Source organism: Epinephelus lanceolatus, chromosome 17 (assembly GCF_041903045.1).
Source record: "Epinephelus lanceolatus isolate andai-2023 chromosome 17, ASM4190304v1, whole genome shotgun sequence".
In the NCBI taxonomy this organism is placed as follows: Eukaryota; Metazoa; Chordata; class Actinopteri; order Perciformes; family Serranidae; genus Epinephelus; species Epinephelus lanceolatus.
The window spans coordinates 19,981,442-19,996,138 of NC_135750.1; the positions used below are offsets into that span (position 1 = coordinate 19,981,442).

Consider the following 14,697-nt stretch of genomic DNA (forward strand, 5'->3'; position numbering starts at 1 on the left):
GAGAGACCGTGAGTGGCGAAGCTGAGTGACCTGAGAACATGTTTATCTTTCTGACGCTGGGCAACTTTGAGTCATGCTCAAGTGTCTGTTGAAACCACGTAAACAAGCGTAAAGTAAAACACAAACAGAGCACACAGCAGAGAGATGAGAGCAGCTGCAGCAGACAATGTTAGCTGTTAACAGGAAGCTGAGGGTGCCCAGAGCTGGCACACTTACATCCAGGGAGGGTTCAGGCATATCCTGGGCTCCCTGACCCATCTGCCCATCTGAGGAGGGGTTAAAGTTCAGATCGCTGTGGGGGTGACTGTTCTGCCCAGGTTGCTGAGGCTGCGGCTGAGGCTGTTGCTGAGGCTGCGGCTGCGACTGGCGAGGCGGCTGCGATGGTTGCCCGCTGTGATGCAAGGGCTGCCCTGACTGGCCACTGTGATGTAAGGGCGGCCCTGATTGGCTGCCGGGGTGGGGAGACGCATGCAAGCTCTGCTGCATGGAGTTATGGGACTGATCGGGATGGGACATCTGCAGGTGCGAGAGGGGAGACAGAAAGCCAGAGAGGTGAAGAGAGAAAAAATAAGGAGGAAGACACAGAGAGTGTTAAGGAGGAAGAGGAGGAGGAGGAGGAGGAAGAGGAGGAGAGGGGTGGGGGGGGTGGGGGGGGGGGGTGCGTGGGAGGAAAGAGAGGAAAAGCGAAATGAGTTCCAGCGTGAATAATATGGAACAGGCCCTCTAAATGGAAGCTGTGATCAGCAGACATGTGCAGCTGCAACATTATACGGCGACATGAGCATGTGAGCATGACTGAGCACACATGCTGGCTAGAGGCACAGGCTGCACCTTGTTCACATAACAAATCTGAGCCTCTCTTTTCAGTACGGCACAGATTGTAGAGATATTCCTCTGCATACTAATGTACATACAAATTATGCTACAGGACAAAATAAATTAGCAGAAGAGAAAAAGTCTGACCAGATTTAATCCTGATTTAAATTTAAAGGAACAGTGTGTAGGATTTAGTGGCATCTAGTGGTGAAGACGGCAAACTGCAGCCAACTGGAACTTCATGTGCTGAGCATGAACTCTCTTCAGATTCAGATTCCTTCAGTGTTCATTGTTCAGGAGATTTTACCTGGAGCTGAATTATCCGCAGAGGTCTTGTCTTCTCCAAAACAAATGGACCAGGTGATTTAAACCAGTAGAGACACTGAATAAGGCAGTTTTACATATAAAAAATAAGGGATTTTCCAACGCTGAATGGTCCTATATAGAGCAAGTGTTTGGTTTGTCTGTTCTGGGCTACTGTAGAAACACGGCGGTGCAACATGGCCATCTCTCTGGAAAAGGACTCGCTCCCTATGTAGATATTAACAGCTCATTTTAAAGCCCAGTTCAAACAAAAGATTCGCAACGAGACGGGTTGAAACAGGCAGCTACTTGCAATGTGGCGTTCTGCAACGTTCTAAAACCTGCCAGTTCACACCAATGCAACCAGATGAGATGGTGTATCATCTCTATGCAACAACTCTCTGGACTTATATTCTGTTTTCCAGCTTTTCAGAATTATTTTGTGGCTGAATATAATTTGTAGCTTCTTAAAATATGAATGAGGATAGTGACGGTGAGACACTGGCTACAGCTGCATTTGTAGTAGTGATGAAACGTCGAAAAACAGAAAGAAAGCGAGCATCAGATGGACTGTATTCATAATAAATATGCCACAAAAACATGAATAACCAGCGGCAATTACTCAGTCAATGAGAATGAGTGTTTGGGGGGCATAAGCACATACAGAGCAGCAGCGACCTACCATCCGACACCGGCAGACCGTGAGGACGGAAACAGAGGGCTCGACAGGAGTACCTGTTGCCTGTTGCAGCAGGCAAACACGGCATCTGCTGTCATTTTTACTTGACCAGCGGGCTTCACTACAAGATGACTGGCTGTTGAAACAAGTGAAGTGCTTTATGTTCTAAAACCAGCCACCAGCGATTTGACCAGCTGAACTGCAGGTGACACCATAAGTCGGCTTGAGTCGAGCTCACACTGGCCAGAAAACGGTTTTGTCTCGTTGCGAATCATTGGTCTGAGCTGGGCTTAACGAAAACAGTTTTTATTTTCAGGTGATTATACACCGAGGAAAACAAACTCATTATATTATATTCCATTTTTGCCAATATGTCCCCCTAGATCCTACACACTGAACCTTTAAGACAACTAGATACTGTCCCATAAACATGCTTCATAGGTAGACTGGGATGGGAACGTAATCAGCCCTGAATGACAGCCCTACTTACTGCATCATTCATGCCATGGGTCAGGGGCTTGTCCTGGGAGAGGAGACCACCAGGTCCATCTGGGGGGTGGGAGAGCTGTGGGCCATGGATGAAGTCATTCATCGGGGGACCTCCTCCACCTCCTCCGACTCCACCACCAGAGGGGTTCCCGTGAGGGAAGTCAAAGTTCCCTTGGCTGTGGTAAGTGTTGCCTTGAAGGACAAAATAAAAGCACTTTTGTCAAAAGGCTAACTGCAGTTTGGCCTTGCTGACTCGTCAAATGAATCCTTACTGTTGCAAAAGTTATCTTTTCAAAGTGGTTACATAAGGGGATACACACAATCCACTTTTTTCCCTGTTATGAAACATTTATCAGAGCAATGTGCTTACAATATTTTCAAACAGGTTCAGCACAAAACTCTCCTTGGGGCTGTTGCTTTGTTTAATGCACCAGAGACACATCAGTGGTTCCTGCTGTAAAGTGCAAAACAGCTCACTTTTCCAACAAATGAGCTGACTATCCTGTTATTTATCTATGCAGTCTGTTCCTGGCCGCTTTCTTTACCTGCTCCAGGGTAATCTCCCCCGTTGCCACTAGGATGTTGATTAGGGTGTGGTGGGTAGGGGCTGGGTCCTAGTCCGGGGCCAGGTCCAGGTCCTGGGCCAGGCCCTAGCTGGGCGATCATCTCCATCACATTGGGCATGGTCATCTGACTGGGGCTCATGGTCTTAAAGCGCTTGGCAAGTGGCCCGTCAGGGTCCTCTTTTATGTGTAGCTCAGACTTGATGGGGACCGGTCGCCAGCTACATGTAGGGTCTATAGTGACCTCCTCAAACTCTGAACTATAAGAAGAGGAAGCAAGTGTTTAAATTTGAAACAATGGGTGGATTCAGCAGTGGTTTGGGTGGATTCAGCAGAACAAAGACAGGAAACTTACTTTTGGATGGCATTGAGGATTCCCCACATGTACTGGTCCACCTCCAGACCTTCTAATAATGCAGTTTTACTGAAATGAGAAAGAAATAATAGATATATTTCATTAGAGGCAGCCCTTGTTCGTAATCTCATCTCTCTTTACATCCAAAAAAATAAAGACATTTTCACGTACTTGCACACAGGACACCTCCATGTCCCCCTCTCACAGTTGAGCTGCAAGTAGGACTCCAGATCGAAGCACTGTGGACGACAACAAGAGGGTTAATCTCACATTCACACCAATGTGTGACACAAATTTCCATTAACAATTACCTTTTAACGCCTCTTTATATCTGAACTAACCTGGACATGTTTGCAGTCGTGCCCTCGTGCGGGTAGCTGGATGCGTCGGAAGGTAATGGGACATTTCAGCGACACTTTAATGGCCGTCTGCTCCACACCGTCTTCCCCGTTGAGAGTAGTGCTGCCCGCCGAGGCCGCCACGCTGCTGAAGTTCCTCTTAACTGCAAAGAGACAGCGTTTCAGAGGGAAGGTATTACTCTGTAAACACTTGCAGGTGTACTTCAGTACCTGTTTTAAAGCACGCCGTAAAGAGAAACAGGTGCGAGTTTGTGTAATTAAGATGTGCTTCGTATTAACTACTCCGATAGACAAAACGAGCCGTACCCTTGGTGATGCAGTGTTCTGCAGGAAGGAGTCTCTTCTTCAGGAGCCCCTGGAGGACGGATCGCACAGATGGCCTGTGGACCAGCTGCAGCACAAACAGGTGGGACTGCGAAGCAACACCAGAACATGAAAATAAACAAAAAATCAGCACATACACTGAGTAAAATCATCTGTGTGAGAATCATCCCAGTTGATTCCAGTTGAAAATTTAACTTCCATACTGTTAGTATTTACACATTGTCCTAATAGTGTGTACTCACACAACAGCAGGCGGTGACTGTAATCTGGATGGTGTTTCTTCCAGGTTGGCATACATGCTTCAGGTGCAGGGGTTTGTGGGAGGTTTTGTTGTCTCCCCTTTCGATGGTGAGGGGCGTGGCGTTGACGCTGACCTGGACGGAGGCGGGCCAGTTGGTGTTCATCTGCCTGTCTTCATGGTGGTAGCACTTAAACTGGAGCTCAAGGTCTGACCTATGGGAGTAAAATGACCAGAGAGGAGTCAGCGGTTAGCAATAATACTCAGAAAAACAAAGAACAAGATTCTGTGTGTCTGAGTTTCTGAGTAAAAAATAATATATGACAGGGTTGTGAAATGGAGGCCTGTGTGGTGGTCTTACCTCCACATGAGTGTCTGGTGGACGGAGGGTCGGAGGTGGAAGACGTGGTTACTGACAGCCAGGTTATGCTCCAAGCGGAACGGCTCCAGCACCACTCCGTCCCTGACTGGGAACGTCAGCCGCAGCTCCTCGTTGGGGTTAGCTGGGAGAGAAGATAAACAGGGGGTTAATCCTTCAATCTAACACTGGTGAAGTCACACACTGTGCCAGATAAAACAAAAGAGCACAAGGTCCCAACTGCTGGGGTACTCACTCGGAGGGGGCGGAAGTGCTGTCATATTTGGTTTCATGTCGGGTGGAAACGGGGGCTTCACATCCTGGTTTGGCGACAGGTACGGAGGAATACTACTTCCTGGGGTCATAGGGGGTGTGGGGTTTCCAGGGACCGGGGAGTGGGGGTAGTTTCCGGGCCTCGGGGGCTGTAAAAGGCAGGAAAAGTGCAGTAATGAAAACATCTGTATTTCACATACATAGGTCAAATGTAGCAGAAAAGTCTTACTAAAAACATACCCCGTTGCCTTGGCCGTAGGAGTATCCGCCTCCAGAGAAGTTGGTGCTCTGACCATTAAAGGGCTCTTGCTGTAAAGGCATAGAGAGCAATAATGATTTGATATAGATCCTTATGGCTCCAGGCATATACCAAGAAGTTTGGTCCAAAATGTGCTATAAATCTGACTAGTGATCTGCCTGCATGCTGGAATAGGCTCCGCCCCCTCTTCTGACCCTGAGTAGGAGTAAGTAATGTAGAAAATGGATGGATGGATAAATGGTGTGGCATTACAGACCTTGTAGTACTGGCCCATGGGCATGCCAGGTGGGTACTGTCCTTGGCCCTGCTGCCCTGGCATCCTCTGGCCAGGGTAGTTTGGAGATGGCAGCGGCCTGGAGGCGTTCGATGAGGGGTACTGGCCTTGCTGGGGTGGGAACTGGCTGTTTGGCCCGTACTGCTGACCCCCATAACTCCCCTGGGAAAGGAAAGTTAGGAAGAAAATATGTTTAACAATGTTAGGGCTCTATTTTTTCTAAAAAAATGTGCAAATGCAAACATAGGCAGAATCTCCAGGCCGCAGACGTTGGTGCAACATGAAAGTGAGGCTGAATACATTATTCATTGTTTAAATACAGGATCAGCAGGTGTAGTCGGGGTGAGCTTCAGTAATGACCAACCACATGAGCTCCTCGCAACCCCTTTATAGGCAGAAACAGGTGAAATTATGGCTAATTAAGTGGTAGGCTTAGTTGCTTAAATTTGCACTACTTGTTTAGGCTTTTTATAGTATTCTTGTCTTACAGTTTGGTTGATTTAACATGGGATATGTGCAATATTTTGTCTATTTTTATGTGTCCCAGTCATGTGATACCAGGCTTTCCACTGTGCATTATTTGTCCTTTGTTAATGTGTTGTATGTATTGAATGTCAGGCAGCTGTGTATAGCACTTTCCTTCAAGAGAAATTTCATTAGGGACAATTAAGTTTATCATATCATATCGTATCGTATTGCATCGTATTGTATCGTATTGCATCGTATCGTATCTCATCTCAAATGCAGTGACAGTTCACCTCCATAATAATAATATAGATTATCTCAAATATGCTGTCAAAGGTAGAATGAGCAGGTAGCTTAATAGGTTGGTTATTTATTTAACGCAGGCTAATTAATAAATAATTAACATTTTAACTGCTGTTCTTTCCCTCCTCTGCATATTTGAAAAGGCTCATTTATGTTTTTAAAGTACAGTGAACATAAACGAGCCTATCTGCAAAATATCAGCCCTCATTTATCCAAAGAAAAAAAAATAAAAATATGCAAAAATGTTTACAAAAATACGCACATCCACAAAATGACATAAACTAGTCATGCCATGTTATCTTGAATTTGTAAATAAAGTTTAATTTATAAATGGTCAATTCGAGGGTGAAGTAATTAAAAACAAAGCTACTGAAGCTCGAAGCGTCACCTTGGTGATAATTACTGGGCGTGATTATTTATATCTAGTGTGTGGATTCTATTTTTCTAAAAATGAAACAGTCCTCAAATCTTTAAACAAACAAATGCAAAACAGGATTCATGTCAACATTGTCATGTTGGTGTGTTGCCAGGACATTACCAAACAGACACAGATGCAAAACAATTGACTTGTGAAACAAGTGTTGGCTTCAAGCCCGCAGGCAAACAGAGCCAGATTGTTTTAATCATCAGATCTAGTCTCCACTCACTTCCCCAGGATATGGCCTCTTCATCCCCTGCATGGGCATGCCCTGTCGAGGTCCTCCGGGATACCCTTGCTGAGGCATCCTTTGGCCGTGAGATCCGAAAGGTACCATGCCTGGGGTCCGAGCCTGGTTCATGCCCATGGGAGGCCCACTCATATTGGGGTTGTTCATGGCTGATCCCATGCTGGCTGGATTCATACCTCCAGGGGGGCCTCGTGGGCCTGGCTGGTTCATGAACTGGCTGTTGTAGGCCTGCGCAGGGCCCATTTGGAACGACGAACACATCTGGAGGCAAAACAGAAGGTTTCAGTGTTTAATATGATTATTTTAGGTCTCCGGCAGGTGTTTGGATAATAGATTTCTGTGTGTTACAGCCTGTTTGGTGGTTACAGCTGTAAACATCTGTTAGCAGGTGTGTAGCATACCTGTCCATACTGGTTCATGTCTTTATTCTGGGTTTCCTGCAGAGCTGCCACCGTGGCCGTCGCTGTGGCTGTTGCCGTAGCAGCAGCAGCGGCGACAGCAGCAGCTGCAGCGGCGGCGGCTGGCTGAGTGAAGTCACCGGGAGGACGTGTGTGGGAGGTCAGTCCCATACCTCCTGGAGGAGGATTTGGGCCTCCAGAGTAGCTGTAAAAAACACAGAGCACATGTTGTAATCATCATTGTAAATTTTATTGCTTGATTTTTTTTTTTTTAACAAAGAGAGTCGTTTCCACTATCCAGTCTCTTACCTCCCGCTGTATCCCCCAGGACCTCCGGGGTAGCCAGGCCTGCCGTACATGCCCTGCTGCATGTACGGTTGGTTGGAGCCTCCTTTGTTTGGAAACTGTTGCTGCTGAGCACTGAACTGGGGTGAGTTGAGCCCTGCAGCGCTGGCAGACAGACCTGATCCCATGGGGTTACCTCCAGGGTTCATGGGGTTATTGCTATTTGCCATTGGGTTACCTAGCACCTGGATTTAACAAACACAGGAACATGAAATATCCTTCTTAGTCAAGCACTGATTGTGTGTCACAACTTATATGTTTGGAGACTTGATGCTGTTCATGCACAGACATACCTGACTCTGTGACGTGTTGGTCACGCCCCACACTGTTGTGACCACAGACAATGACCCAGGGGGCTGGTTGGTGTTTTGTTGCCAGGGGACAGAGTCATAGGGAAAGGATCCATCACTGGAAAGAAGATCAAAACAAAAACATGTGCCTGATGTCACTTGAAGTTTCAACTGGAAGCCAACCGAGTTGCATATTTGTCCAGAAATGTGAATAATTTGGGAATTCTCGTTGCCAACACGTTAGGCAATTTGAAATGTCTGGCGTACAATTTCAAAACATGCTTTTAGCCAGGGTATCTGCTAATGACTGCACAGTGAGATGAGTAAAAATTTCCAAATGAGCCGATGAGCCCGCACACACCAGTAGAAACTAAATGTGATTAAATTAATTTTTTCAGTGGTTGAGCGGTCGTTGGATATGGATAGGGAGAGAGCAGTTGGAATGTTTAACATTCAGATTTAAAACAAATATCAGGGCAAAATATGAGAGTCTGTTACATATAATAAACAAGCTAAATCCTCATGGGGAGAGGCAAGTGGCCAGTGGAGTGGGAAGGAACTGCTGTTTTTGGAGAGCAGCTTGTTTTCGCTCAGAGGTTAGCTCTTGGAATGGACGACTTGTTCAATATTTCCTCATAAAGGCACAGCATTATCCCAAGATCCTCAGCAGAGGCAAACAGGACTCTTGGCTAACTCCAGGCTTTGCTTTTTCTCCTTGTACTTCTTCGAGAGGAAGACATGAGCACACAATGTTCTCCAAAAACATTACTTCACAGCTCTCTTCCCTGCCGGTTTGTCCCTCCACCCCGAGTCACCTCAGCTCCTCTCACAGTGAGTCTGGCTGTCCTCCAAACAATGGAAATCCTCTGTGACTTGGTGTGTGTGTTACATGAGCATAAAAGAGAATTTCAAGATGATACCTTAATGAAGACGTGTTATTGCACCCTGTCTCTTAAAGATACTGAAGTGAATTACTTTGGTGCAATTTGTGAGAATGCTAAAAAAAATCTTTTTGTTTTCTTTCTCCTCTATTTGATTCCTATCTGTGGTTCTAAAACTTTTCACACCGTGCATCACCTCAGAAAATATTCATCTCTCCACCGCTATGACCAACATTAAAATATAGTACCAATGGAACCGTTCCGTACCGTCCCCATTTTTGGTCCCCCCTCTGTTGGGGTACCTAGCACACAGATCTGGTACTAAAAGGTGGAGCTGTGAACACTGCAGTCTGTTGATTGGTCAAGAGCGGACAGTCACTCTGCTCAGGCCTGAGTTGTGGCTGGTTTTGAGGCTCATGTAACCTCTGTTCATACTGTGGAGAGTTTTACATACTGTATATAAAATGAAAGGATGTTTTGCTGCCTCTTGCAGCAGCTGGAGTGGGTAAACTCTTCCACACAACTCTCATACACCGTAAGGGCCAGCCCCTCGTCAGGTGCTGTGGAGACTTCACTGGTGCCACTAGCACATACGGTCAGTTGATTGTCGTCCACTTTGTTTTCAAGAGGGCTGTTCAAACTATTCTCGTCCTGATCTGCACTTCTCTTCCCATTTGGAGTCAAAATTGTAGTGTTTTTACCCTCCTCACTTTACCTCCATTTTTTATCTTGCCATCACAGTTGTATCGCTTTATCTGTAAAGGACTGTTTCAAAAAATACCACCTTATTAATATTCACTCCTATGTCTAAGACATTATACTTCTAACACCCATTATAGTCAGGACTGGCTCACACCATATGTCTCTGCAGTAAATGCTAATCTTGGGAAGACAATATTGTAACGATACTTAAGTCACGGTACAATATTATTGCGATTTTAAATATGTTGTGATATGCTGAGTAATGTGATAAAATATACTGCAAAATATTGCAATTTTTTTACATTTGTTTTATGTAATAAGATAAAGTTTTCAGTCTGTTCATCTCACCTCATCTTTTGCAGCAAAATGTATCTAATGGACTGAAAAAGCAATTGATTATATTATATTATATTATATTACTCCTTGTTATATCTACACCAAGGATATTACAAAATGTGTATTTAATCCTTGCTATGTAGTCCCCATTATTATATTAATTTTATTTTATTTTATTTTTATTTTTACTACTACTCTTGTCTCACTTGTAAATGAGATCTTCATATCAAAGTGACTTCTGGAATAAATAAAGTATATATACCACTAATTATGGACGGGTGCGCATTACAATCTTCGTGACTATGCAGCAGGCTGATCAATAACAAACTAACAAAAAATACAGGAAAGGCAAAACTTATTCTAAATCATATTCCCGGGATCTTATAGTTTAAGTTTTTTCATATGAAATGTTGTTGCATGTTTCTAGCATTATATGAATTTAAATGTATTTAATTTGTTGCAAATATTTTGGAGATTCCTCCCTGTTCCAATGGAGGGAGCTTTCGTACCACCTGCTGTACACCTGTAGTTTGAAAACCAGTGCTCCTCATCTCCCCATCTCCCTTCACACACACTTACCCACGTTGCCCATCTACACAGACACCCACCACGCCCACCCAGAGCATCTTGTCAGCTGTACTTTACAGACTGTTATCGTCATTGTGTTGTGTTAACCTCTGTTTATCCAGCTCTTGTGTAATGTTATTCCTCACAATAAAGAAAAGAAGTTTTTGTTGCAGAGTAAAAAAGCTGTACATCAGCTGTCTGTTGCACTGTGATTTTGTATTGATGTCTATAAAGGGCTTAAGTCGGGCTGACTGAGAGCTTATCTCACTGTTGGCTTCTTTCAGATGACTGCCTGCAGTAACAGACAACTGACAGATGGCACGGACAGGCATGTATCAGTCTGAGTATCAACGGGTGCAATACAAATTCAATCAAACAGAAACATTTGAATCATAAAAATGTAATTAAAAGTACGAGATGTGTGTGTGATGTGCACCACATTCAGTGGAGGATAACTAGAAGCAAATGGGTAGAAACAGCAGCATTAACCTAATTTATTCCAAAAGCAAGTGACTCATATCTGCCAATTCACAGCTGCACTCCTCTTATTTGATGCTGTACAGTTTTTCACCCTTCATACTCTTCTTTTTGCTGCTTTTTTAGGGATGCAGGGAAAAGCTTCATTTCACTGGTGAGATAGAAAAACAGTCACCTTGAACTGAATTCAAATCTGGGTTTACTGGAAGATAAGCAGATTCTTTATTCATCTGACAGGAGGTGTCACAGAGACTCCCCACTGACCTGTGTGTGAGGCCGGGCTTCATGCTGTTCATGCTGGGCTGCATGGGGACTTTTCCCTGCGGTTCGTTCTGCCGGCTCTTCTGGTGACGCAGCAGGAGGAGACGACCCAGCTCCTCGCACCACGACGACAGCAGGGCTGTAGGGGGAAACACACAAACACACATACATATGCACGTGCGTTAGTTTCTTCTCAGCACACATACACACACACATTTGCCTGCACGAGCATGCACTGTGTATCCATGTGGCGTTAAGTGCATGTTTACGGTTCTATGTGTGAACGATCACTTAGAAAACTGGATTTCTTGTTTCTATCTTCACACTTTCTAAATGTCAACCTCAAATTAATAGATTTACCCTGTCAGGGCTCTCGACAGTGAATCGTAGGCTTGTGTCTGCAGCCATCCAGCCTGCGGTTACTGCTAAAGCCTCCAGGGGGCAGCCTAACTCAATAAACCTGTGCTGATTATTTGCCTGTGTGGATTTCACAACAGTTACATCACATCATCTGTACCTGCAGTGTAAAATAAAAACTGAAATCTCTTAACAGCACAAAGGACCTCCCAGTTTTTCCTGCCACAGAGTGGGAGAGGCTGAAATGGAGCATGAGAGGCAGACAGAGACGGAGTGATTGGGGGTACAGATTCAATCTATGTAGCAAGTTAACCAACTGTGATATCTTCACTCTCCTCCACTCATCATAATGACTTCATTCTTCTCCACACCTTCCACGTCCTCTCATATCTCTGAGGACTAATCAAACTGTGCAGCCTTCTCATCCTCTCCTTGAAGACAAGAGATATTTGTTTTGCATTCTGCCAATTTGATTTTCTTTTTTCCCCGATGCCAATCAACTTGTCGTTCTTGAATCGATCAGAGTCGTGTGGCTTATTTAAACACGGCGCCTCTTGATTGCAGAAAGTTGTCTCGACAAACAAACAGAAGAAAGGTTACAGTGTTCGCTACTTAATTAAATAATTTAACATGCTAAATTTATCCTTGTAGACCCAGATACACCAGGCTTTTAGGAAGAGCTGCTGTCAGGTTTGGGGGGTTTCAAGAACCCTTAGGAAATTTTGAGGGCTGTGAAAATGAAATTGGCATTGCATTGCAAGGATTTACAAGGCCGCAAACAACAAATGTCTGTCACAATGTTTTGCAAATGAAATGAAAATAACAAACCAAGTGTTGTGATTACGAAACTGAAACCTTGTTAGTGAGTGGGCTGTACCAGCTGCAACCTGCACGTTACGATACACCGCATCTTAAGTGCTTATCTGATCGGAGTTACCACTTGTTCGGACTGAAACCAACGACTATTTCCACTATCAAATAATCTGCCCTTTATTATCTCGATTAATCATTTTGTCAACAAAATGTCTAGTGACGCATTCCCGGTGTAATTTCCCAGAGCCCTCAGTGACGTCTTCAAACGGTATGTGAGCCAAAGATTCCAAAGTGATTCAGATTGCTATCATGTATGACAAACACGAGCATCAGAATCTCAGATTTAAGAAGCATGACACCACAAAATGTTTGCTTTTCTGCTTTAAAAATAACTAAAGTGATTATTTCATGATCAAAACAGTTGCCAATTGGGGCGTCGGTGGCTTAGTGGTAGAGCAGACGCCCCATGTATAAGGCTGTTGCCGCAGTGGCCCGGGTTCGACTCCAGCCTGTGGCCCTTTGCTGCATGTCACTCCCTCTATCTCTCCCCCTTTCACACTTCGCTGTCCTATCAATTAAAGGCAAAAAATGCCCTAACAAAAAAAAAAAAAAAAAAAAACAGTTGCCGATTAATCTTCTGCTGACCGACTAATTGTTGCAGCTTCACTACTTATACAGACAAACAGAAAAGGAGAGGAGAGAAGGGAGGAAAAAAGCAAGGAAAGGAATGTAGAACAAAGCAGAGCTGTAACATTTTCTTCTGGAGGGTGGAGAGAGCCAAGCCTCCTAGTTAAAGAGGAATTATTCCACCCTGCCATTACGGAGGGCTTATCTCCCCACTAAATCACCACCTCTGCACCGAGGGACTGTCTCTTCAACTGGCAACCCACCATTTAGACCTAAAGATCAGCTCCGAGCACAAGTGATGGAGTCCCTCTGAGAGGGAGAGAAAGAGAGATAGAGAGGCAGAGAAGAAAGCAGAAAGGCGGCGACTTATCATATCAGTGTGGCTACAAGCCACCGAATCTAACAAGCTGCCGAGGCCAGAAGTCATTCATAATAGAGCAAGGGTCCGCTCTGAGCAACGTGCATATTTAGCGAGCTTAGGACTCCATTCGTGACCTTGTTTTCACCTCGCAGTCCCCCGTGTTAAAACCCCTGCCAACACCATCACACACCCGCAACTGCTTGGCACGGAACACGCTTCTCACATACAAGACACACCCACATTCTTCAGCCTTTTTTTTTTTTTTTTTAACTTGTATTGTGATCCATCTGTCTACACTTTTATTAATTAAGATGTTCTGTTAACTTCACTAATGGAGAACAAGAGGAGCGGATGCCAAGAGCGCAGATGATCGAGCCAACAACAACGGGAAAAAAAGAGAATATAAAAGCAAGGTCTCCATCTCGTTACACCTCTTTTGTTTCTCCTCTTTTATCTTCCCATTTATTCCCGTTTCATTTCCACTTGTAGTTAAATCAGACACTTTGTGCTGAAGGCTCCAGCAGCTACCTGGCGGAGATGCGCCAAGGTCAAGTTATTTGTTAAAATCTTATTCACTCTACAGTCTTTACATCGTCGGCCTATACAGTCATGTAATAATGCAGAAGTAAAAAATAAATTAACTGAAGAGTTACATGCTACATGATAAGTTGAATCAACGTGAACCTAATTCCAAGAGTTTCTATCCCAAGATTGATTTACAACATCATAAAAAAACTCTGGTTCATTCAAGCAAATCTGCAACAGGCGAGATCAAAGACATAGCTCCGTTTTTGGGTAAAACTTTTCCTCCTCACACGGTGTGGGATGAACTGAAGGATGTTTTTCTTATGTCTCTGCATGCAGCATGAATGTTAAAATGGTGAGTTTAACAGAGCTTTGCCCAAACACTGGATATCCAGAGGATCAAGTAGCAGCTCTGCAGAACGTCAGAGCTGCTTGATAAAGTGTTGACACGACAGTTTACAGTTGGGTAAGAAAGCGGAGAGATTGTAGCTACAGTATGAAACATTAGGCTTATCGGGAGCTCGTGGCGGTGTTGCCTGGAGGCACGTTCTCCAGCACTCAAGAGTTTGGAGTTGTTAGTCTAATATATCAGTTTTTTCTTCCTAAGTACTCACAAAATCGTCTGGCTGTTACTGTATATAAAGTGTGTTGTGTCTTTGTTTTCATTACTATTTAATTATGGAAATTACATCATAGTTTACTTAGACATGCCATCCATTGGAGAAGTTTAAAGGTGTGTTTCGCTGCCTTTAAGAGAAGCTGCTGTTGATCCTGGAGAAATCCGGTAATTGAGTTTATCTAGGCTAATCTCACCATTCATACCTTTAAAGTGCAAGTAAAGACTTTAAAATGCACTCATGACTGCGCAAGAAGTGAAACTTTCCCTTTAAATACATGGATATAAACAGAGTTATTGCTGTGGGTGACTGATGTCTACAGACTGCAGTGACACTCGAGCCTTAAGGGCCATCTACGCCAAGTAACATAACTTCAACAACAAACTGAGCATAGCGTTAGTTCAGACAGGACAC

At 44.3% G+C, this 14,697-nt stretch overlaps 1 protein-coding gene across 10 annotated transcripts in view; it reads right to left on the reverse strand.

The window, feature by feature from the left end:
• Positions 1 to 14,697, reverse strand: part of zmiz1a (zinc finger, MIZ-type containing 1a) — a 124,013-nt gene that overhangs the window by 3,217 nt on the left and 106,099 nt on the right. For 9 of the 10 annotated variants that reach the window (XM_033613163.2, XM_033613162.2, XM_033613164.2 and 6 more), the window contains 17 exons: positions 10,987 to 11,122; positions 7,763 to 7,877; positions 7,434 to 7,654; positions 7,128 to 7,329; positions 6,706 to 6,987; positions 5,273 to 5,452; positions 4,998 to 5,066; positions 4,741 to 4,906; positions 4,488 to 4,629; positions 4,131 to 4,341; positions 3,871 to 3,976; positions 3,547 to 3,707; positions 3,377 to 3,444; positions 3,206 to 3,274; positions 2,833 to 3,110; positions 2,289 to 2,479; positions 217 to 516 (listed from right to left, as the gene is read on the reverse strand). In XM_033613163.2, the coding sequence (XP_033469054.1) occupies positions 217 to 516; positions 2,289 to 2,479; positions 2,833 to 3,110; positions 3,206 to 3,274; positions 3,377 to 3,444; positions 3,547 to 3,707; positions 3,871 to 3,976; positions 4,131 to 4,341; positions 4,488 to 4,629; positions 4,741 to 4,906; positions 4,998 to 5,066; positions 5,273 to 5,452; positions 6,706 to 6,987; positions 7,128 to 7,329; positions 7,434 to 7,654; positions 7,763 to 7,877; positions 10,987 to 11,122 (2,897 nt within the window). The remainder of the gene's footprint in view (positions 1 to 216; positions 517 to 2,288; positions 2,480 to 2,832; positions 3,111 to 3,205; positions 3,275 to 3,376; positions 3,445 to 3,546; positions 3,708 to 3,870; positions 3,977 to 4,130; positions 4,342 to 4,487; positions 4,630 to 4,740; positions 4,907 to 4,997; positions 5,067 to 5,272; positions 5,453 to 6,705; positions 6,988 to 7,127; positions 7,330 to 7,433; positions 7,655 to 7,762; positions 7,878 to 10,986; positions 11,123 to 14,697) is intronic. The other variant, XM_033613166.2, reaches the window with a different exon arrangement.